General features: G+C 41.5%; 2 protein-coding genes across 2 annotated transcripts in view; both read left to right on the top strand.

Moving 5' to 3' along the window:
- dnaaf5 (dynein axonemal assembly factor 5) overlaps positions 1-19,134 on the top strand; it is a 30,961-nt gene extending 11,827 nt beyond the window's left edge. Inside the window, exons 9-13 of the mRNA XM_014408904.2 lie at positions 3,833-3,980; positions 11,297-11,447; positions 12,745-12,901; positions 13,159-13,350; positions 18,551-19,134. Of these exons, the coding sequence (XP_014264390.2) occupies positions 3,833-3,980; positions 11,297-11,447; positions 12,745-12,901; positions 13,159-13,350; positions 18,551-18,705 (803 nt within the window). The 3' untranslated portion in view covers positions 18,706-19,134. The remainder of the gene's footprint in view (positions 1-3,832; positions 3,981-11,296; positions 11,448-12,744; positions 12,902-13,158; positions 13,351-18,550) is intronic.
- A 56-nt stretch (positions 19,135-19,190) lies between these two features.
- LOC101475968 (glycerophosphodiester phosphodiesterase 1) lies at positions 19,191-24,901 on the top strand. Its single transcript, XM_004559365.4, has 6 exons — positions 19,191-19,694; positions 20,219-20,394; positions 21,274-21,379; positions 21,570-21,662; positions 21,984-22,195; positions 22,424-24,901. The coding sequence occupies exons 1-6, from the start codon at positions 19,428-19,430 to the stop codon at positions 22,569-22,571; spliced, it is 1,002 nt and encodes a 333-aa protein (XP_004559422.1). The 5' UTR covers positions 19,191-19,427; the 3' UTR covers positions 22,572-24,901.
- Positions 24,902-25,301: the final 400 nt, after the last annotated feature.

The raw sequence follows: 25,301 nt of genomic DNA on the forward strand, positions 1-25,301 counted from the left end.
AAAAACCGCTGTAGAAATATTATATATAAATTATATAAATTATATATTATAATTTGTACTTTAAATGACTCAGTCTTCTAAAACTACTTCAGCCTGAAATGTATAAAAGATGATTAATCATTCTTTTTTTTTTTAACCCTTTAAAGGCCATTATGTTTGCACAGCTCCACTCTTTTTTTTAATTGAAAAAAACAAACAAACTAATAAAATAAACTACATTTCAAGGATTATATTGTCATTATATTTATTTATTTTCATCCATTTTTATTTTTAATACAGAGTCAGATTTGTTTTGTTTTTGTTTGTTTTTTAACTCATCCTAACGAAAATAATACCACCTTTCCACAAACAAATGGCTGTAAAAGTATTATATGCGTTCCACGTGGTGCTGCCAGCTCTTCTCTTTCTGTCTGTGCAAAGGTCACACTGCCCTTACATTTGCTGATGAAAGGGGCTTGCAGCAGCACCCTGCAGATTGGAACTGATTTTTTTTTTTGACCTATAAACACCATCCAACATGAGCATCTCTACATAAGCAGTTCTTCCTTTCAGGTTCTCATAACCACAATTTGCTGCAGGATTTCATCCGTCAGCACCAGTGCATAGCTGGTGGCAGGGTGTGTCGGTCCTGGGGTCAAACCTCTGGCTCCTGGGATGTAGCAGGGCATTGCAGTCTTTGTGGGAGACAAAATATGGGGATAACCAAAATATGGAGATGGAGAGGTCCAACCTGTCACTGCGTCTGTTTCTACCTCTGAGGCCTCCACGTCAGCCTCAGAGTGCTCAGAGGAGGATGAGGTACTGTTCATACTTCTAACCATGGCTGCAGCTGCATAAACTGCCTGAGCAAGAACCAAATTTTCAAAAAAGTCAATTATTTTTTTTCTTTTTTTTTTGTTCTTGCTGCTGAGACATCTTTGAAGCTCTGTAAAGTTACTTATCATTTACTGGGGATATCTAATTGACATAATGCTTACCCTACTCCTAACTATAAAAAATGAATGCCTAACCCTTAGCCAAACTCTAACCCTGACACTTAAACCACATTTTGATTCTCAAAAATGCCTTCAAACTCGTGGGGATTGTCCCCATAAGGGCTGTTGGTCCCTACAAGTATAGTAAAATTCCAATTTTTGGTCCCCACAAAGATGTGTAAACTTGGTACACACACACACACACACACACACACACACACACACACACACACACACAAACAAACCATAATTTAACATCAATACCTGGACACACTTATGATTTCAGTAGCAAGGCATCCTTGAGGGAAACAGAAAAAAACTCTGAAATTTTACTGCATGCTTTGAATTGTAAAAAGTAGCGCCACCTGGTGGGCAAATATAAAAATTTAAGAGCGGTCCAAAATAAAATCCTAACATAAAGAAATTTGTTAGTTGATGTCAAGATAAATGCGGGATCAAAAATTGTATTTTCAGTGGGGCATTTTGGGGGGGGGGGCTGAGGATGAAATGTGGAGGTTTTTGCGTTGCTTAGCCATTTTAAGCTAATTTAAGGAACTGAGACAACAATTCTAAAATAAAAGAAATAAATAAAATATATTGTCTTGCAAATATGAGCTATGTTAATTCAGCACAGCCAAAATAGCATGAAATAAAAAGCAGAACTGCACAAAATGTTTTCCAGGGTTAAGCTTCGCTTCATTCTTGCAGATGTTCTATTAACACATCCCAAGGACTTTGCTACGGGCAGCAAAACAGACAGTCGTGTTATCGTTTTATCACTGTGTTTGATGTCCACGTGATTCAGGAAAATTGGGTCCCTTTTGGACAATTGACGGTAGTTGATATGACAACTGAGAATTGGTCATTTTGCTTGCTCATCAGCTCTTCAAACACTCCATCTGTGTTTGTAAGAGACAGGAATAATTATTGCCTGCTCATATCCTCCTCAGTCTTTTGTTCTCCAGCTGGTGTCAGAATGTCTGCTTGTATGTAGTATGGCACAATTACTCACAATCTCTCTCACTCCCATTCTCTCTTGTTAAAGGATAAAATAGATGCTGACTGTTTTTTAATTGTTTATAATCAAAATATTCTGTTTCTGCCTTGCCACATCAGTAGTCATTTTGAGCTCCCTCTGCTTAAATAACACATTCTTGATTGATTCACAAATTCCCTTTGGATGGAAAAGGCCTGCCTGTTTTCCCATATCTTTTTATGTCGCTGGCTAGCATCCCCGGGCCATGTCAGGATTTCCTCCGTCTCCACTCGTGTCTGTATAAACAGGTCATGAACTCTGTTTGTCTGTCCAAACAGGGCTTGGACACTTATCGCTCATTACACATAGAGAGATCACTATATATAGCTGTGTAAACATGCTGCAAGACTGTAAGTGGATAAGCGTGCGTAGGCATGAATGTAACTGGGGATATTTGCCCGGTGAGTTTCTCATTTTCCTGTAAAAGACATTTGTATAAAAACAGTGGTGCACAAAGATCTTCTTACATCTCATTTCCTCTGACTCAGTGTTAATGCCTCACCAGTCCACGGTTTTTAATAACTCAACAATATGGTCAGTGCCTTTTAAAAAGGTAAGAACAAAGCAAAAAACAGGGGCTTTTTTTTTCTTTTTTGTCCTGACAAAGTCCTGTTGAGAAAATTCACAAACGCAAATATATTATTTCTCTGTAAAACCAGCACTGTTGCTTTTTATGGAGGGATTTAGCATTTAGTAGTTGGGTAAAAATAAGACTGAAAGACTGAATGAGCTTCAGTCCTTTGGATGAAGAATCCAGGTTTAAGCACTGCTGAAGTAGTGATAATGGTTATATTGGTAATGCGAGAATTAGGCTGAACAACAGTCTTTCTGGACACTGAAATTTCCATTGTGCATCTGTGCGTTATTTTTTTTTTCTTTCCAAATGCAGAATGCACAGTCAGCTGGTCTGAGGAAAGGTATGAGAACACAGGAGATTTGATTAAATATGGCAGCGCAAAGCAGCTTTTTCGTGTTCATCAGAAATCTGTTTCTAGGGCGCAGTTTAGCTCACAGGGTGGGCAGGTGAGCATAGGTTGCAAGGCAGCAGGTGGGGTTTGAGTTCGATCTGGTGACCTTTGATGCGTGTCTTCCCCTAACTCTCTGTCCCCACCTTTTTGTCCACTCTCCACTGTTGCACACATTTTATAAAGGCAGTCTAAGTTTTTTTTTAAATGTGAAAATCAAGTTTGAATATTCTGTCCCTCCAAATCAGTGCTTGAATTTTAAATGGCATAGAAATGAACTTTTATTGTGTTTTGAAGCCGCATTACACTACTTTAATTTGTTTTTTAGCTTTATACCGTATACAAACCTTTTCATTTTAAGGGTGCAGTGCCACTGTGCATGTCTATCCACAGAGTTTCCCCTTACATATTCACATGGTGTCAGGTGGTGGTGTATCAAAGTTTATATATTAAAGTGAGATACTGAAGTTCAGATGGGTACAGTCATGTTTTTGCCATCACTGGATTAAAAAAAACATTCAGTATGCCTTTGGCGAAGGCTTTGAGGTGTTTTGAGGTCATATTGAGGTACACCAATGAGCCTTTTTTTAATACTTACTGTCCCCACTGTCACAAATTCACCCAGTTCTTTTGCAAACATCTGCATTACAAAGGTAGCAGGTAGACCTGGAATAGCTTTGTCCTTGTCCTTGCATAAATAAATGGAGCCTATGGCATATGGTGGCCTAGTGATTAAAATACAGGCCACACAAAGTCAGCATCTACAGTTTCATGCAACTCCTTTTTGTGCAAAAGTGTATTAGACCAGAAAAAGAAATGTTATTTGTAGTAATGCAACTTTGTCTGTGTTTTTAAAGGTCCAGTGATCGGCGAGTTTTTGAGCCAGTTAATGCCTCTTCTCCATAACTGCCTCCAACCAAACAGAGACCCAGAGATGAGGATGAGCATCTTCACAATGCTTGCAAAGTTGCTGCTGGATGCAAACAAAACACTGGATTCTCAGGGGTGAGAGTGACACGTGTTCACACTAAAGAACAGAACTCGGGAATGAGATGTTTCTGTCTGACGTTCATGAATATTTCACACTTAACAGCACGCTCATTTGCTGTTTCCTTTTTCATCCTTTTCTCTGGATGAGGTTCAGACTTTAAATTTCCAACTAATCAGTTTTAGTTTACACTTTCTGGATTTTACATCACTGTGTTCATTCAAAACATGCTAACAAGGAACCATAATTAGGACTGCATGCACAAAATGAGTAATTGTAGAAGTTGTTTGAGATGGTTGGTGATAGGATTCATATGTAATGATAATTAGCTTTATATTCACACCTATAAAAACAGAGGTTGCAGAGTGTTTTTGACACACAACAGGAAAACGTCTGAGGCAACGGCCAATATTTTGGAGCTTTCAGTGTGGCCAGGAAATTCGGAATATCAGATAATGTAAATTATCTAATATTCCAAAGGCCAAGATTTCCAGTTTCACATCTTGGTCGTTGTTTACTAGTGAAAATAATTTTTACGTGGGTAAAACATCATTGCGTGAAATTGTACTCCTTTTTCTCTCTACATGGACAGTTTTACTTGCATGCAACCAAGGCCTGGTCAAATGTGATTAGTCAGTACGACTCAAACTGCACACAGACAAGAAATATAAATCAGAAAGCTTCCACTATGTTTACATCCAGAAATCTTCATGTAAAATAATAAGGACAAATGCAAAATGCCATCCATCCATCTTCCCTCGCTCCCTCTACCGCTTATCTGGGCTAGGGTCTTTGGGGCACCAATCTCAGTGGGTTGATACCAAATCGTTCCCAAGCCAGCCGACAGATATAATCTCCCCAGCGAGTCCTGGGTCTTCCTGGGGGCCTCCTCCTGGCAGGACATGCCTGAAATGGCTCTCCTAGGAGGCTCCAAAATGCCATCAAAAAAATAAATAAATGGATGAAAACAATGAAAAAAAGTCTAAACGATTCTGCCAGAACCGGGGATTTAAAAGAATCTCTGAATCTGTAAAACATTTCTCTTCAGGCAGGTAATTCCAAAGCCACAAGGTCATAATTTCTGCTCCATAGCTGGGCACCAGGCCCAGACATACTTTAATTTTTTTTTTTTTAAATAAAAAAGTCATAAAAATCAATTGTAAAACAAACAGGAAGCCAATGGAGAGAAGCTAGGGTTATGTGATGTTGTCTGCTAAAATCAGTAAGACGCCCAGTCATCCTGAAATTATAAACCACATTCCTCACTCACCATACAGACTGCAGGGGAGTCCCATTTGAGTTCAGATGGTCTCATTGGGAGTATTAGATCAACTAACGCTGATTAATTAATCACTTCACAGCTTGCCTGAAGCAAACGGCGCATGCTGCCTGAATCTCTCGTCGCTAATTTGAATGGTTATTGACTGCTTAAGGAGATATGAGGGGGTCTAGCAGGGATGTCTGACATCCACCCCCCACGCCAACACCACCCCAACAGGGTCCCCTCTGAGCCCTCAGCTGTGCAGCCCTCAGTATGGGCTCGGGGTTGCGTCTGATGGAATGCATTAAACCCGAGATCCTCGCAGCAGCTGCTCCCGTCGATCAGAAAGAAAACCTCAGACGGAGACATCTGTGTCGTGTGTAACTAATCTTAAAGCTGCAGTCAGAAAGTTTGTTTTGTTAATAGGAGGAAGAAACTAGTGCTAATCTTTGTATGGGAACACACTAGAAGTCCCCTTTGGCTCGAGTTGGCAGCGGCAGCAGAAGGCAACATAATGTATTTCAGTGAAAAGTATCACATAAACAGGAGGTCTTCTTGAGCCAGAATATTCTGCCATCTTTGCCAAAAATGTGGAAGTTGGATATTCAGCTTTCGTGAGATTTTTTTGTTTTTTTAATCCATAATTTGGCATATCGCACAAAAGAAGTCTGTCTCTTCACTTCCAACGTGGCCACCTGCACTGCTAACTGGTTCACTCATCCCTGAGCTATATCTCCTGTAATCACAAACCCTCAGTATGACGGAAATCATGGTATACCTTCAAAAGGTTTCAGATTCATATAGTGTGAACTTAAATTATCCTATATGGGGCTTTGCCTTCTGCCAAAGTCCTCTCCCCTCATGATTTATGGACTGGTCTTGATGCTTGGCAGATTGCAGGCCACACACGCGCTATATGTCATCAAGAGCACAATGATAGTCATAGAGAAAACCTCTCGTCTTTGTTCTGAAACCAAAATGGCATAATGACAGCGCCGCTATGGAACAAGCTGAAAGGGAAAGTTTGTGTGCGTTCACGTGCCTTTCATCCGCACACGTTCATAACACTTTTGTTTCATGTGGATTTGTGTGTCGTGATTAAAAAGCTGAGTATGAAATCTAAGTAGAAGGTGTTGTGTAAGAAATGAAAGTGTGTGCCTCTGTTCTCCACCGTATGCGGCTGGACAAAATAATCTGAGTTACAAGGAAGACAACGGTGTGCTTTCATGCATGAACGATATGCAATAGATACGTCTTTAGTCTTAATGTCAGGTTTCAAGATATGAAACGGGAGGGAAAAAGAGATGAGCTCTTTCTCTTGTTCCAAATGTGGTTTCTTATCTTTTTTTTGATTGCAGATAAATTAGTAACATGAAAAAAGAATAAACTGAGCTGTGCTTTTATCAGAATTGACCCTGTAATAACACATTATAGAATGAAACAAATGACAGGGTAGTTGAAATGAATATTGCATGATAATATGGCTAAATTCCAAAAACCTTCCAATACACCTTCTACTAGGGCTGTTCGATATAATGATATATATCGATGACGATATAAAAACGTCTATTGTTTCATTTTACGCTATGGTTTGTTTTGTGGTGTCGCAAAATAAACTGTTTACGGCAATATTTTTTCATGGTTTTGATGGTCACTGTAGTGGCTATATTAATTTCTTAAAGTTCTCTCTTTCTCTTATATTTTATATAACCACACTACAGACGGACAAGCGCCTGTTTTTATGCGTTGTGGTTAGCAACAACGGCGGTAACAGCATTGCGTGTCCGCTTATTTATGTTCCGCATAAACCTTTCACAATAAAGTCCTAAGATCCTGTTGAGACTTTCCAAAATAAATGGAATCACGCGAAAGAGCAGATTATTTACGGATGAGAATTTTTAAAAAAAAGAGCCGCCAGGTGCTAAAAAATAAACCTTAGACTCAAACGTTAGAACAGGCTTTTCCCCGCAGCACGCCGTGTAATAAATACTCACAAAGAAAACGGCCGCCTTTACAACTTATGTCTAAAAATGTATAGTTTCACTCGGAGTTAAAACACTCCGACATGACGCGCAGCTGGAAACGCTTCCCGCAAGTCGAACTGCCCGAGATTCACAGAATTTACAGAAAATGTTAAATTTTTGTGATTTTTATATCGTTATTCGGACGATAGAATTCTTTTATCGGGATATGAGATTCTGGTCATATCGCACAGCCCTACCTTCTACCATGACGCCATCATTTGGGCAAAAGTGCTGGGGTACCTTCCTTTTTTTTTTCTTTTTTCTTTTTTTTTTTTTGGGGGGGGGGGGGGGGGGGGGTACCTTCCTACCTCAGCCATGGAAGCCCATGGCATGAAGCTCCCAGTGCAAAGTTTTTGTGCTGATGTTAATGCCGGAGGAGGTTTGCAGTTATTGAGTCAGCAGACAGTTGGTGAATTTTCCACATTCTGCTCCTCAGCACTCAGTGACACCGCTCTGTAGCTTTACATTGTCTGCCACTTTGTGGCCGAGTTCCTGTGGTTCCTAAACACTTCCACATTGCAATGATAGAACTTACATTTAATTGTGGAATATCTCAGCTGCAAGAAAATGTACAAACTAACTTGTTGCTACAGGGGCGTCCAGTTGCATTACCATGCTCAAGTTCAGTGAGCTCTTCCAAACAAGCTATTTTTTTTGACAAATGGTTGAAAAGGCAGACTGCATGACTACCTTGCTTTTATACACTTGTTGCAGTAGGGCTGAAAACACCAGATTTCAAGATTAAGATGTCCAATCTTGTTGTCCACATTGTGTATGTGCAATGATGATTTTGAAAGACCCAAAATCTATTTGAGGTCTGTGCACTGCATAAGACCAACTACAGAAAAAAGCACAGTCTGAAGATGGCTTTTGGCATCACATGAGATTCAAAATTCACTTCTGTTTAATCCAGTGGTTCTCAGAATGTGGGATGTAGGGTGACTGCAGGTGTGGTCTAGAAAAACAGATTAAAAATAGAGTGAAATCTAGTTAAATTCATATGATTTTATTTAGGGAGAAAACAGTCAGTAGTGTACTTCTGTTAATGTGCCAATTGATATATATTAAAATAATTTCAGTTTCATTTTTCATTATTAATGATTGATTTAAGTTGTTGTGCGATGTGGAGCATGCCAGAAAATGAACCACTTGACCTTTTTTCAACTGCATCTGAAGGCTCTGATCTGATTTAAATAAACCTGTAATTGAGTAACGTGTAGAACCATGGGGGTTTGTAAGAAAGACCAGAGTAGATCAGCTTTCCTTTTGGATCACTTAATGTATGCTGAAATGTTACTGTGGATTTCTTTGTCCAATGATGCCCAGGAGACTTGTTCCCTTCCCCATCTTTGAGACCAATTTTCTGCTGTGCTGTCTTCTGAGTGACACTTACAGTGGGGCAAAAAAGTATTTAGTCAGCCACCGATTGTGCAAGTTCCCCCACTTAAAATGATGACAGAGGTCAGTAATTTGCACCAGAGGTACACTTCAACTGTGAGAGACAGAATGTGAATTCCTTTAATTTTAAATATGTTTATATTGTCTATCCTGTAAAATAGTCAGATGTCTATTCATATTAATGTACAGAATTCACCTGCTTGCTGCTACTACTGCACATTCACCCAGTGTATATACTATGTGTGTGTGTGTGTGTGTGTATGTGTATATATATATATATATATATATATATATATATATATATATATATATATATATATATATATATATATATATATATATATATATATATATATATATATATAAAAAATGTTCTTCCTCTACACCCCCCCCCCCCCAATTTTTGCACATGTCGAGGAGCGTGTCAGGCTACATTTCACTGTGTGTTATACTTGTTTAACTATGCATGTGACAAATAAAGAACCTTGAACCTTGAACCCTTGAAAAAAAAATCCATGAATTCACATGGTAGGATTTGTAAAGAATTTATTCGTAAATTAGGGTGGAAAATAAGTATTTGGTCACCTCAAACAAGGAAAATCTCTGGCTCTCACAGACCTGTAACGTCTTCTGTAAGAAGCTTTTCTGTCCCCCACTCGTTACCTGTATGAATGGCACCTGTTTTGACCTCATCTGTATAAAAGACACCTGTCCACAGCCTCAAACAGTCAGACTCCAAACTCCACCATGGCCAAGACCAAAGAGCTTTCGAAGGACACCAGGAAAAGTATTGTAGACCTGCACCAGACTGGGAAGAGTGAATCTACAATAGGCAAGCAGCTTGGTGTGAAAAAAATCAACTGTGGGAGCAATCATCAGAAAATGGAAGACATACAAGACCACTGATAATCTCCCTCGATCTGGGGCTCCACGCAAGATCTCACCCCGTGGGGTCAAAATGATCATGAGAACGGTGAGCAAAGATCCCAGAACCACACGGGGGGACCTGGTGAATGACCTGCAGAGAGCTGGGACCAAAGTAACAAAGGTCACCATCAGTAACACACTACAACGGCAGGGAATCAAATCCCGCAGTGCCAGACGTGTTCCATTGCTGAAGCCAGTGCATGTCCAGGCCCGTCTGAAGTTTGCCAGAGAGCACATGGATGATACAGCAGAGGATTGGGAGAATGTCATGTGGTCAGATGAAACCAAAGTAGAACTTTTTGGTATAAACTCAACTCGTCGTGTTTGGAGGAAGAAGAATACTGAGTTGCATCCCAAGAACACCATACCTACTGTGAAGCATGGGGGTGGAAACATCATGCTATGGGGCTGTTTTTCTGCCAAGGGGACAGGACGACTGATCCGTGTTGAGGACAGAATGAATGGGGCCATGTATCGTGAGATTTTGAGCCAAAACCTCCTTCCATCAGTGAGAACTTTGAAGATGAAACGAGGCTGGGTCTTCCAACATGACAATGATCCAAAACACACCGCCCGGGCAACAAAGAAGCATTTGAAAGTCCTGGAGTGGCCTAGCCAGTCTCCAGACCTCAACCCCATAGAAAATCTGTGGCGGGAGTTGAAAGTCCGTGTTGCTCGGCGACAGCCCCAAAACATCACTGCTCTCGAGAAGATCTGCATGGAGGAATGGGCCAAAATACCAGCTACTGTGTGTGCAAACCTGGTAAAGACCTATAGTAAACGTTTGACCTCTGTTATTGCCAACAAAGGTTATGTTACAAAGTATTGAGTTGTATTTTTGTTATTGACCAAATACTTATTTTCCACCCTGATTTACGAATAAATTCTTTACAAATCCTACCATGTGGATTCATGGATTTTTTTTTTTTTTCACATTCTGTCTCTCACAGTTGAAGTGTACCTCTGGTGCAAATTACTGACCTCTGTCATCATTTTAGGTGGGGGAACTTGCACAATCGGTGGCTGACTAAATACTTTTTTGCCCCACTGTACCTCTGAGAGATTGCTCAAGGACATATAAAGCCATTAGGTATACAGTCAAAATTACCTAGCACTTGCGTGCACGGGTGTGCATGCATACGGATGTGTAAGTACAACACAAAATCTTGCTTCCCTAACCACTTGACATCATCCTTGTAATGTGGGAATATGTCTTTCCATCCTCTGGCATCACTCGTGATGAGCTGTTAAGGTGACTGAGCCCATCCAGCTGCACAATTCTTGCTGTATTTGCGACACACAGTCCCCCTCTACTGGCAGGGAATCGTTGCAACACTTTAACGCATGTGGCATATGACAGGTTAGTGGCATAAGCTGAAGAACTAGTGGCCAGTGCTGGTTTGCAGTTAAGGGCATTGCAGACTGTGGTATGGATGCCAGAGGCAGAGAGAAGTGAAAGGAGGATACCCAGATGTTCTAGTCATTGCGTCAGGCTTTTTCTCCACTGCTGCCTTCCTCCCCCTTCTGCGTTACGACAGCGAGTGTAGGACTGTCCATGATATTGATGGTATAGCTGTAATGCTGCATGTCATGTTACATTTGCACATCATCAGAAATGTTTCGGTGCTGGCCGGTTGCTGTATTGTACTTAAAGCAGATGTTTTCTCTGTACTCCTGCTGACTTATCGTGTCTTTTTCCCCCCCTTCCTGTGCGTCATCCCAGGTGTTTCCATGACGATTCAGAGAGGTTTCTGAGTGACATCCTGCTTCCTAACCTGGTGTGGCACGCAGGCCGCATCGCCGCTGCCGTCCGCACCTCTGCCCTCAGCTGTCTGCTGGCAGTGCTGCATGGAGGTGCCATCACACCTGGACAGGTATTTACTGAAGGACATCAGCAAATCCATCACATGTATAGTATGATGCGCACATTTTTTTCTGTTTCCACCTGTGCAGAGTGACTCATAAGCACTGGAGGCACATACCGGATGTGAGCTCCCTCCAGCACTTTTGATCTCCAATCTGCAGGAAATTTCTTTTTATTGACTCTGTAAAGGAAAAGATGTGGTAGTGCATTCCTGTAATCCATCAGGGCTTGACATTTACTTCAGATTCTCTGTTTTGTCCATTTCACATCAAAATAGACGGTCCCACTCGGCCTTTTAGGAAAATATATTGTCCGCCATCTTTCTCTCCTTGGCTGAAAGAGTTGGCCACGGCAGGTAGCAGGTGTACGCGGGGGCAATCGGGTTCGCATACCTTTGTCCCAGAGGAACAATGCTTCCACTGTTCTGGGCCCTTGTTATATGTAGGAACTGTCACCGGAACATGCCCTTGCACCTGCCTGCCGGAGCATGTGCCGAGTTTACAGTATGTGCGTTCGCACAAGCACCCGCACATCTGGCAGTACTTGCCCTCGCGTGCACAGAGTGACCATTTTAAACTAGCTCAAGCACCTGGTCTTTTCAGACATCTTTAGCTGCAAATATCTGGGGTGGGGCGGTGTGAACGTAGGCGTACGTGTCCATGATTGCAGGAGCGGAAAGCCTCGAAAAGAGAAATTTTGGGTTTGAGTTGAACAACACATCCAGTTCGATGCGAGAACAGAAAGTCATGTGTGTTTTCCACAGGCGACTCGACAGCGACTCGTTTAAAAGGACATTGTTTCCTCTCTGCTCCCTGTGAAAACAATTAGCAGCTCCAGTTGCACTTGGCACCGTCAGATTGTCACTGATGTAATGCCGGATCACTTCTCTGCCAAGTTATCCTCCTCTTTTTGACCCCCCCCCCTTCCTTGCTCTCTTTTTTTTTTTTTTACTTTTTTTTTATTGTTTCGCCTGCATGGTTTCGATAGCAAACAGACTGGGCGACAGAGGTTTTAGCCATCACTTCTTGGAGCCTCACCTTGTTCATCAGTCTGTTTCTCTGCCGGCGTGATTAAAACATCAGTTCCTGCTGGACTCGAGCTCAACGTGATTGTGAACTCATCCAAACCTGTAAATGCTATACTTCAGGTTGATGTTTCGCAATTTAAGCAAATAAAACCTCATGTGGTGCTGACTGACCCCTAAATGAAAATGGCTTTGACATCTTATGTAGAGATAGAATTTCTTTCTTGGTTGGCTTGCATTTTAGAAACGATGTAGTTTGACCCCCTGCCTGTTCTGTACGCAGCTGATCAGTCTGGAGGAGAGGATGCATCCCCTGGTGTTGTCGGCCCTGGAGGAGGACTCTCAGATGAGCCGACTGTTGGCTTGTCGCTGTCTGTGTTCCATACTCAGACTCACAGGAACCAGTTTGCACCACGAGGCTCTCAATAAGATTTACCCGGGTAAGTCACAGTGTGCACTGTCATTTTGTGTGAATGCAGTTCAGGCTCGATTCAAGTCATTTTTATTTATATCGCACCAAAACTGTTGCCTTAAGGTGTTTTAAATTGTAAGGTAAAGAGCCTGGAAGAAGCCAGTATGGGTGAAATATGTTCTTTCTTTCTAGTACCTGTCAGTACCTGACATTTTTCATTATAAACCTGATGTAGTCAAAAACATTTATTTATTTATTTATTTATTTATTTATTTATTACCACAGAGCTTCTGAAGCGTCTGGATGATAGCAGCGAGGAGGTGCGCGGTGTGGCCCTGCAGGCTGTGGGGCTGTGGTTTTCCAGCCTGACCAAAGACTACAACCCTGTGCTCTGCGGTGCTCATCTGCAGCTTCTCTTTCAGCAGCTGCTCCTGCACCTGGATGACCCTGACAGTTCAGTGCAGGACCAAGTGCTCGGTAAGACTGGGTGGGGTTTAGAGACGAGGACAGAGTGTTGATAGCAGGACGCAAACATGCCCTCAACCTGCTTTTTAAAACAAATAAAAAATATTTAAATTTGACGTTTTACTGCTAACGAAATGTGCTGTAGCTCCTTCTGGGTCTGCACTCTTAATCCAAACCATAACTCTTGACGTACAATGACAAACTCTCGTACAGCTTGTTTTTTTTCTTGACATCAACAGTCCCTGATGCTGTGAGAATAGTGCAAGACTGTTACTGTATTCATTGGGATACATTAAGCGCACCGTTCTCAAGTTGCGTGTGCGCTGTTTGGTTTCAGATGATGTGCGACGGATCTTACGATCTTGATTATCTGAGAAATATGATGGTGAGTGTGAGGCAGTGGTGAAAGCAGAGTTTAGGTGTGACGCTCTGCAGATCAGCCCCCTGTGTCCAAAACACTCAGACAGGGATGAGAGGAATTTGGGGTGTCTTCTATCAAACGTTAGACTGTGCTACTGGCAGTCGGCCAGTGTACCCTCTGCTCCCTTTTTCCAAAGCTTACCATTATCCCTCTTTTCCACACAGTTTATCACCAGAAGCAGCATGTGCAATTTCCCCTGTCAAAGTATTTTAAGACCATTAAGAGCTGGGCTTTTCTTGGGCTTCAGGGGTTGCAGATAAAGACCTCCCCACCTAAGATGTTCATTTCACAGGTTAAATATGTGAGCTTTAATGTCTGTATATTAACTCCCTCCTACACGCACAGGAGTGTGTGCGTGTTTGTGTGTGTGGTTTGCCTCTCTGCTCAGGATCTCTCTTCTCAACGCTCCCACGAAATGAAAACCACATTCAGACCACTCTGCCCCTCGCCACCTTTTCACATCTGCCCTCACATCCCACTTAATCCCTTCATCTTTTATCTGTCATTCTCTCTTCCTCCTCCTCGTGCCCTCTGTTGTCCACGGTGGCTTCACGGCTGTGTTTTATTTACGTATCAGTGGAAAGTCTGAGCACATTTTTTTCCCTCCTGAACTGTCTAACCAAGCCTCTGCTCCTCTGGACTTGCACTCCCTCCCACTCTCATATGGATGTTAGCTGTCATTGCTTCTGACAGGACGCAGGTGAGTGCTGATGCCTTTGCCAGTGATGAGCGAGAGGGAGGCCTCGCTAGGGGACCTCTCTTTCTTTCTCTCTCTCTGGGTTTAAAAAAGAAGCAAGCCTCAATACCATGAAGCCTCACACTTAAGAGGACTTTACAAAGACACTGTTTGTTTCTGTGATGGAGACTTACTATATGCACACCCACATTCAGTGTTTTTTCTTTTCTTTTTTTTATTGAGAGCAGTTTCTGTGTTGTATTTATTTTTTTAAGGATCTCCTTGGTGGGTGGAAAAAATAATGGGATTCCTCTTGGCAAGGCTAGGACGTTCGTTTAGCCGCACTTGTGGAGGTGGAGCATTAGGAAGAGCGCTGGCCTGGATCTTGCTCACTTTCTTTAAAACTGAGAGAAAGATGTCCATGGCCTTGATTCTGTTTGTTTCAGTTTAATCATGAAATGAATAATTGAGGATGTGGTTACTGTCTCAACTTATCCAGGACACGAAACAGTTGCGTATCTCACACAATGGCAACAAATCCCATGAAAAGTCCCACATCACTGTTGGGTTTATTTTGCTAGCAGTTAGTACCTGCATAGCCAAAGCCTGTTAAGTCTTTACTCCGTGTCTTAGATCTCTGTGTGATAGATGAGTCACACTGGGTGAAGTGTTCCTACATTTTCCTTGGCCATGAGACTCTGATGCAGCACTCACAACTACCAAAAAAGACTGTTTGAATGAAATTTATAAACAACTGCTGGTCTTTTCAATGTATAAAAAAAGCATCAGCCCTCTTTAACATTATTGGCTGATTTTAGGTCAACATACTGTGACAGACAATAGATTTTTCTTTTAATTGATATTTAAAAGTTTAAATATCTAGTTTAGTTATTTCAGCTGAAACCAGTGACTCTCACACTGGGGTCATCCATCGTTGATGCCAAAAAGTACAGTGATAGTTTTGTTTCATTGTGTGGGTTTTGTTTTTGTTTTTCAATTCAAGTATTCATTTACCACATTGGCACAGTATTAGGGATCATTTTCATGCTGAAAAAGGAAGCTGTAGCCAATCACGTTTTCTATACATGATGGGTCAAAATCCGATTGTACAAACGCATAATTCCAGTTTTTCCGATGGTTCACCCAAAGGTCCAGAGGCACCACTCAGGTCCTGTGTCAGGTCTGTGCTGGATATTTTTTAAGACTTATTACATCTTCTTTTGTCCCCCACTTGTCCAGTTTCCTCAAATTTATTAAGGACACAATGCACACCAGTGCCGAAATCTAGGGAGTTTTAGGCTAATAGCGCTTTGTAAAAACACCTTGTTGATGCAAAAATGCTTTTTGGCAAACTGCATTATCGTTGGTATTTTTCATGTATTCAACTAAAGAAATGGTAACAAATTATCTGTTTTGCAGCAGGCTGCCAGTAAAAAAATTCCCTTAAGATACAATTTAAAATTGTGTGTTATTTATAGACACAACACTGGCTCCTTGGAAGCAAAATTTGAAGAAATGAGGGGTGGCGCAGGACTTTTGCACATTGCTGTTATAAATGGAAAAAATGAGGGACATTTACACAAACAAAATAAACATATTCCACCTTCACCCATGTTATCTTTTCAATCCAGATTTATTTTCTGATACAATTGTGTAAAATTGTGTCACGTGTGTCTGAAGCATTTAGGCTGAAAGGGTTTGGAATACCAATGGTTTGAATGGTACCTAAATGATGTTACAGTTTTTGGAAATTTCTCAAATTTCCAAGAGGCTCCAAAGTGTTTTAGAAGTGCTGAAATAAATGACACAAGAGCATTAGAACATATTCTTTTCAGCAGATGTGCCTCAAGCAGTTTAAGTATATGGTTGTGAGTCGGGCTCTTCAAACTGTGCTCAGAGACTCTTTGTGGAATACACGACCTCGCGTCTCGCTGAGTGATCTATATCTGACAGCACCCATAACCAGCCCATATCCTGGTGGAAGCATTCCTCCCTCTCATGCATGGCTCTGTTTGAAGCTTTCTTTTTCCCACCCTCTGTTTTTCCCTCTATCTCTCTCTACTTCTTCCTTTAATAGCTGATCCCATTCTTACGCTTCTTGTATTTCAAACGCATATCTGCGAATTGTCTTGATGTCTGCAGCATGCCCTGACAGAATGATGGACAACACTCCCATCCCTCCTTCTGTCACTGCTGGCACGGGCGTAACTTGCTTCTCACAAGCCATCATTGTTCTCTTTTAATTCAAAGTCCCGCCTCTCCCCACCACATCCATCCCAACTGAGTACAGGACACACAAAAGCTAAGAATCCCCTCAATCCCCTTGAAGAACAAAGGTGGGTATCAAATGATTAGCTTACATGCAATAACTCATCCAGAGTGATATTCTGTCACCACTGAAACAGCGCTTTTGCATTGTTGTTTGTGGAGTGTTTACCCACTGGGACAGCAATAGAAGTAATTCAATATACCTGGAAAATCAGCACAGCGTGTGGGAGCAATGGAGGAGAGGATTTTAACAGTGACTTATCGCCTCCTGGTGGATTTTTTTTTTTCTTTAAGGATCTGCACACTTGGCGTCTATAATATAGTTGATCGCTGCCACCTGCTGGTGTGCTCAGTCCTTTAAGCGAATAAGAATGTTCAAAAAAGCTGTCATGGAGGTCTGTATTATCTCCAAAAGGGTCATTTGATTTACAGTCAGCAAAAAACACACAATCAACAAGCAAAATGCAATAAATAGCGTGCTATTCACAAGACTAATGGCAAACTTCTCTGAGAAAGGGTGGCTAGAGTCATCCAGGATAGGCTGGGCCTGTCCTTACCTTGTACAGGTTATGAAGATGATTCAGGGTCACACCTGCAATTTTGCTACACTGTTGCTGTTTTTTTGGGGGAGGGGGGGGGGTAGGTTTAGTGAGCGTTCCAGCTGATAAAAGAGAACATGAGAACAAATTCAATAAAACTCATAAAAGTGCTGTTGACGTGGAAACCACAGAGCTTGTAGTTAAAGTGCATGCGTGGTTAGGTTGTTCTACAGACGGCATCCACCTGGAGCTCAAAGGTCAACTTACAGCCTTTGCTTGCCTATAAAATAAGGAAAGGCTGTAAAGCTATAAAAACAGTGCCTCGCCCACCTTTATTAGCTAAAATATTATTATTATTATTATTATTATTATTATTATTGTTGTTGTTGTTGTTAAATTAAGGGGACTATGGAAAACGAGATCTGGAAGACCATGAAAATTTTCAGATTAAAACTGCGCATCAGTGCGTGCTAGTTTAGCTCACTGGTTGAAAATCCCTATGGCTATACAGCATCCAGGGTTCGAATCCAACCTGCAGTCCGTTGCTAAGTATCTTCTCCGACTCTTTCTTGTCAACTCTTTACTGCAAAAACTTGAAGTGCAAAAACAAAACGGAAAAAAAAACCTGCACATCATCAATCTGTTACCTTGTTTGACAGAAATCTGTGCATTTCTTTCTTTTTTATGACTATTTACTGAACAAAAATGTGCATTATGATTTTGTAAACTGCCTAAGCATAAAAGGTTTTTTAAAAATAGCTTATTATAAGTTGAATGGGGGAAAGAGATTTTGCTTTGGGTCTGGCTAAAACGTTTTGGGGTGGGAATGTCAGAATTTCTTACTGGCAGGAAAAATGCTGGAAGGAAACCTTAGCTGCAATTTGTGTGAGATGTGCAGCATCTTGATGAGCCAGAGTGCTTTTAAAAACACATCCAGCCAGTAGTTAAAACTTTAAACTGAGTTATTTTTATGTTCACAGATAAATATGAGGCAGCACTTTAAGAGAAGTACAGTGTGCCAGTTGTTAAGTATGATGATGGTGCAAATATTATAAGTGGCTTTGAGCTTGTTAAAACTGTCACCCCTCACTGAGTGACAGCATCAGCTCGCTGTTGTTATTTAGTGTAGAGTGGAATTGAAGATCATGGGAGATGTTTATTTTTGGGCCCAAATTTTTAAGTATTTGATGTTCAGCTCAAATCCAGAACGCTGACTTTAATGTGTGCTATCTTTCTGAATTTGTTTCTCTCTCTCTGTGTGTGTGTGTGTGTGTGTGTGTGTGTGTGTGTGTGTGTGTGTGTGCGCAGAAATCCTGAAGAAAGGCAGCTCGGTGCACCCTGCACTTCTGAAGAAGGAGGTGGAGGCTGTCCGGGACAAACAGCGAAGTCCTGTCTACTGCGATCAGCTGCTCCAGCACATCAGCTCACTGCCCACAGAGTCCACAGCAAGCTGCACGGAGTGACGCTGCACACGGAGAAACGGACAGATGTTTGTGCCTTAACTGTGAAAAAAGTGTTCACTTTCTGTTCTTTGAAGTCTATTTAATTGTTTTTGTTTGTTTTTTAGCAAGAGTAGAAAACATTTCCAAGACCTGTTCATTACCTCACCATTGTTCTAAAGTACTATGAGTTTTATGACTAAATTTTCTTTAAAAAAAAAAAGAAAAGATTTTTTAATAATTTCTTTTTATTCGTGTACAGTCTCCTTAATTTGCTGTGTTCTGCATTCATTCCTCGGCTGCACTCCTTTGGCTCTAATGTTTGATTTTAAGAAAAATGTTTTCAAAATGGTGTATGTTTGGTTGTTTGTGCATATCCTGTTTGTACTAAACCGGTCAGAGGAGCTGGTCATGTGATTTTTGCCTTCAAAATAAAAGCACAAGCTTTTCTTATATTTGTCCAAACCGACTTGATTGGATGTTTAAATCCAGGTTATATTTCATGAAATCTGATTCTTTAAATAGGACATTATAGATTTCTGCAGCACCACACTGATAAGAGCAGCGCTCCTGTATCCATCCTTTTCACAATCTGCTGATTCTCGCTCATCTATTTGAGATCTGCCTCCAACATGTAGCCACCCGCGTACTGATAGCAGAGCTCCATCCATGCCGTGTCTAAACAGCGACTTTTGCATCCACCCAGCCGGCCGTGACACAAACATCCCGTCCTGTGTTCTTTCACCATGCTGCAGATCGGAGATGAGGTGGTGTATTTCTCAGTGGTGTTTCTGCTGGTTGTACTGGTAACTAGAAGCGCCACTTGGGCCACCCTCCTCACCGCGTTTCTCTACATCTTCATGGTGATGTTCCGCTTCCCTCCGGTGCCGGCGGACCGGGCCGCTCGAGTCCTGCGGCCCGGCGCTCTCTCCTCAGGCGGCGGCGTCCCGGTGGTGGCGCACCGCGGAGGAAGCCACGACGCTCCGGAGAACACCTTGGCAGCGATCAGAGAGGTGAGAGCTGTAGTGCTCTGATTTATAACCACAGGCCTCTTGTCTCTTATCTACCTGCAGCAAATGACAGGTGCAGGGACATTTAATTATGGTGTTATCTGGAATAACAGCCCCTTGGGTTAAAAGCCATTGCTGAGACATGCTGTCGCTGTTACTTTTGCAGTAAAAGCAGGTTTTCTTGGTGTTTTTCACCTGCTTTTGGGGGGGGTTAGAAATAAGTGGAAGTAGGTCAGACTCATCTTGCACCTGATTCTGCTCCTGTGCCGTTTATAATCTGATGCCATCTTTATGATGAAGATCTGCTCTCCATCTCACAATGCCTTCTCTTCCTAGCATCTATCCAGATGCCTAAACCTCTGGATGAAATGCTTCTTTTATTTCAACAGGCTGGTTTTCAGCTTTTTATGAGTATGAAGCAAAGATAAAATCTTATCTGTCTTCTGGACAGCAGAATTCATCCATCCATGTATATAATCATACATTGGTTCACACTGTATCAGTCTGTCCCATTACATCTGCTCTAGGCTAGTAGGAACGGGGCCACCGGAGTGGAACTGGACCTGAGTTTCACAGCCGACGGAGTCCCAGTCCTGATGCACGATGAGACCGTGGACCGAACCACCAATGGGTCTGGACCAATCAGCAAACTTCAGTTTGTTCAGCTCAGGAGACTCAATGCTGCTGCTCACCACAGGATGAAGTAGGCTGCCTATTGATCAGTGATTCAAGCGTGTTTAGGCTAATTAAAAAGGGGAAAGTGTTTGTGAACAATAAGCTGCTCAATGTGGAGTCTTAGAAGTGTGTTTCACCAAAAGTTCACAGTTTTAGAAATGCAGAAACTTTGGTTCTCTTTTTGTCTTTTTTTCCTCCTTATTTTTGTCTATATGTGTATTTTTCAACAAAATGATTTAATAGTGCATCTCTTTTCATAGACGTAGAATAAAACTAATAGAATGTACACAGTTGTGGTCAAAAACCTTACATACACTCATCATGCTCCAAAAATGACACCTTTATTCTCGCGTCTTTCCACACGGATGAGTCAAATATCTTGTGGTTGCAAACCTGAGAACACTATACCAAATTTCAGGCATGGTGGTGGTAGCATCAAGCTCTGGGGCTCTTTTGCTGCCAGTTATACTTGTAGATTGTCAATTCAGTCAAGAGGAGTGGTCAAATATCCAGTTTGAGTTAGAAGCAAGAAACTTGTTTATGGCTACCAAAGGCATCTGTTTGAGGTGCAACTTACTGCGAGCATTTAACCAAATATTAGTGGGTGTGTATCTATACTTTTGACCGTGTGTGGATTAGAGAAAATCCAAAATAAATTCAAACTTGTGCACCCACTTCTTGCTTTCAAAGTCATTAAAGATGTGTAATGTGAAATCATCCTGGAAAAAGAACAGCTCAAAGAAATCATATATTTATGCTTACAATGAGACATTTATGCTCATTGTAAGCATAAATGAGTTGATGCAAACTTCTGACCACCAGCTTTACACAGATGTAGTTCATAGACCAGTAACCAGTAAGAACAGGGAGTTATGTCAGTTTTCCAATGGTTTCTTTTAATTTGCAGGGACAGATTTAATGTAGAGAAGGTTCCAACTCTGCAGGAAGCTGTGGAGGAATGCATCAGGCACCAGCTGACCATCTTCTTTGATGTCAAAGGTCAACCTGATATGGTACTACATACACTAAGCGCTAACCTAACAGGCTTATGGATACATTACTCAACATACATACAAGGCTCTCGAAGAAAGGAGAAAAACTACACGCTAGCTGAACTAATGCAATGATTGTAATAAAAAAAGAAAGAGACTGACGTTACCGCACAGTTATAGTACTTGTGTTGTTCATTCCCCTGCTTTACAGGCTGTATCAGTGCTTCATAACATGTTTAAGAAGTTCCCGGTGCTTTACAACTCCAGCGTCGTTTCCTCCTTTGAACCCAAAGTCATCTACAAGGTAATTCAAAAACTCCTGAATTACACTAATCATGAAAATCAGTCAAAAACAACTCCAATCATAACGGTTTAGGATAATGTTTAGGAGGAGGAATTCTGTGAGTGATTTCAGCTTCTCGTAATCAGCCTCTGTTTTATGGAGGCAGTGATGTCATTTTGTGTGGCAGTGATGGGCCCTGCTGAGATTTATCACCCAAGACTTTCTTGCTCACCACCGGTACAGATTGAATTCAATCCACTGTTTTTGTTTAAACGAAATAAAAGGCTCTACTAACTACTAAAACCTGCACTGTGTTGACCTTTGTCCTCTTCTGGTCCGCAGATGCGTCAGACTGACCCCCACGTGATCACAGCTCTCACCCACCGGCCCTGGAGACTGAGCCGTTTTGGAGACGGCACGCCTCGTTCTCTGTCGACGTGGAGCCAGTTGTGGACCGGTGTTCTGGACGTCTTGTTGGACTGGGCCCACCATCGCGTACTGTGGAAACTTTGTGGGATCTCTGCCATTCTTGTGCAGAAAGACTTCATCTCACGGTAATTGAGAGTTGACAGGTAGTTTATTTTGCCGTAGACTGTGTTGTTGCAGACCAACGGTGACCAACAGGAAGGTGGTTTTGATTCATCTGTTACTCATAAATGATTAACTTCATATTTAGTGTTTAAAAGTACTGTGCAAAAGTCTCGAGCCACCTCTCGATTTTTGAAATATTTTTGCTGCGTGAGAATTGCACAATTGAGTTTGTTCTCTTTCCTTTCAATCAGGGACTATGTTCAGTATTGGGCAGAGCGAGGAGTGGAGGTGGTGGGCTGGACTGTTAACACTGCTGTGGAGAAGGAGTACTACCAAAACCTGCTGAAGATCAGCTACATGACTGACAGTCTGCTGGAGGACTGTGATCCTCATTATTGAGCGATACCACACAGCCACACTCACAGAAATCATCCCGGCTTACAGGTTCTCAATATAACCAAATTAGATCTTAGAAACTCGTTGGTTTGACAAAGGGTATAATTAAGAAGTGCAATCATTCATTTCTACTCCTGCGTACAAGTAAATAAAAACCATACCCGATTTAAAGTGGTTAATCTCCCCTTCAAGGCAGCCTCCTTAGGAAGTCCTCTTGCTCTTCCATAAATCTCCTCTGTGTCAAAATGGTGACCCTTCAACTTGAATTCCCTCAGAAATCTCAGGACATTACAGTACACCTCAGAGTGAACAGTGTCAGCCTGGGATGGGAACAGTCACAGCTCGAAACCTGCTCGGTGCTGCAAAAATGATGAGCGTGCGTGGTGTGTAGTGAAATCAAAGAGGCACAAGAACGAGTGGTCACGACTGAAGTGCTGCAGCGCCTCACAAGGAGCTGACTTTTAGGTGGCGATCAGTCAGATTCATAACCAGTGCAGATTATTTTTAAAGAATAGCAACACACGTCATTTTTCCTTTTAATAATCCTAAAAATCGTATATAATAAAGTGAGAGTGTTGATAATACTGAAAGATAAATTATAAAATGGAATAAAGCTAGAAGTTTGGTGCTAGCTAATTCTGTGATGGCAACCAGTTCCACAGAAATACACCGGTTTACAGTGTTGTGCAAAAGTCTTGAGCTAACACTTGTTTCTTTATATATCTTTGAGTAATCTTCAGGAGTAGTTCCCAGGCTTCTTGAAGGACATTCAAAGCTCTTCTTTGAATGTTTCTGCCTTTTGTGTCAAGACGCTTCAGTAAAGTTGAGGCTCGAGCTCTGCAGAGGCCGATCCATGATTGATAGTTTCCTATTGTATGTTATCCATGTTGTTTTTACTGCATTGGGAGTGTGTTGGATCATTGTCATGCTGTCCACATCATTCAGTCCAGTTCTTGTGTAGTTCAGCATACCTCCGCCTTTTCTCCTCTTTTCCCTTCCTTACAAATGGCTCCGTGACCGCCGTCCTTCCACCGAGACCATTTGTGATGAGCGTTCAGTGAACAGCAGACGGCTCAACTGAAGGTTCAGATGCATCTCTCAAGTTCTGTATCAAACCTGAATTTTCTTTCCTATGTCTTAAGAAGATGACTTTCACATACTGTTCATGTACTGTTCCTGCTCATATATATATCTGCAGATGCTGTAGATATATATAGTTTTTAGAAACTACTACATCTTCTTTTATCCTGCACTTGTCCAGCTTCCTCAAATGCTGTAAGGACCGGCTGCACACCATGCTGGGATTTTTCAGTTTTTGGCTGTTTGTGAATCACCTTGTTGGTGCAAAAATACTTTTTTATATCTGCTAGAAAGAAAGTGCCTAAACACACAATTTCAAATGGGTTCTTTGCAAAGTTGTCTGTTATGTGTAGACACATACAATAGGAATTATTCATAGGTCAAGTGTTAAGTCCCTTAACAAAAACAAACAAACCGAAATTATTCCCCTGAAAATGATCAGGTACAAGGACTGGACTGAAAATGAGTGAAAAAGCAGCCAAAGTCCAAACAAAAACTTTGAAAGACCTTCAGAAAGCCCAAAGAACTATTGCTCAAGACCACCTTTTGAAAACTTCCAGTAAAATCTGACTCTTCTTCTAGTTACCTGTAGCTGGCACACAGGCTATACAAACATGCGACACCATGAAGGAACATGTGCAGACTTGTCACCTTTATTCTACTGCCGGCAGTAACACCTCCACCTCACCTGGACCAGGGATAAGCATTTTCTCTACCTGCTGTGCTGCTGATCTTCCACAGGTTTTACTGCACCTTTAAAGAGACAACAATGTATGTATATAGTGGTTACATAACATTTAGGCATCATATTTACTGCTTGTCATGATGACATTGTCATAATGGTAAAAGATCTCATGTCACTGCTATGTGATGTTTATTTAATCCTGCAGCTGCACAAAAACACAAGAAACTGTGCTGCATGTAAGACAGTGATAATATGGGTTAATTGTACAATTCAAAAGTGCAAGCAGAAGCACCAACTCAAATATTTCTATATTGTTTTAATGCGTGTGTCAATAAAAGAGGGTTTTGTTTAATCTGAGAAAAAGTGGGTCATGAATCATGCGAGGTGACACACGCAGAACATCTCATTCATTACTGTAACTCATATTTATTCCTCTGATGTTTCAGGTGTGTTTCTGTGTCCAACTGCTGCTAATAGTTTCATTTACAGGGTCAAAGTTTGCTTTCTTACTTTCTTAATGAACACTTGAGTTGTGCTCGTGTAAAGATAAGTAAAAATATATATATATATATCAAAAACAGCAGTATTTGTTTTGTCTTTAACTGCAACACATCTGAGATACAGACATCGAAAGATTTGGAAGTTTTTTCCCCTTAAAAGGTTACAGAAGAAACAAAAAGGGGCCTTGGTATCGAGAACTCCCGCCCGGGCTTGGGATCGACCTGGTTACACTCTGACTGAGAACCAGGACGCAAATAAATATATTTCAATCATGAATTGACGCACTAATGGTGCGAAATGCTGCAAACAATATCAGACCAACGCACAAAATTAACTTTTTAAGCCTCAGAATTGAACTGGGGGAGAACTCCCACAGATGTGTTACTGTTGGTGCACCTGTGCTCACCCGTGTGTACTGTAAACACAGACATCGTTGGCGCATTTGCTGCTTGTTGAAGCACATACAC

Source organism: Maylandia zebra, linkage group LG4 (assembly GCF_041146795.1).
Source record: "Maylandia zebra isolate NMK-2024a linkage group LG4, Mzebra_GT3a, whole genome shotgun sequence".
NCBI classification, from domain to species: domain Eukaryota; kingdom Metazoa; phylum Chordata; class Actinopteri; order Cichliformes; family Cichlidae; genus Maylandia; species Maylandia zebra.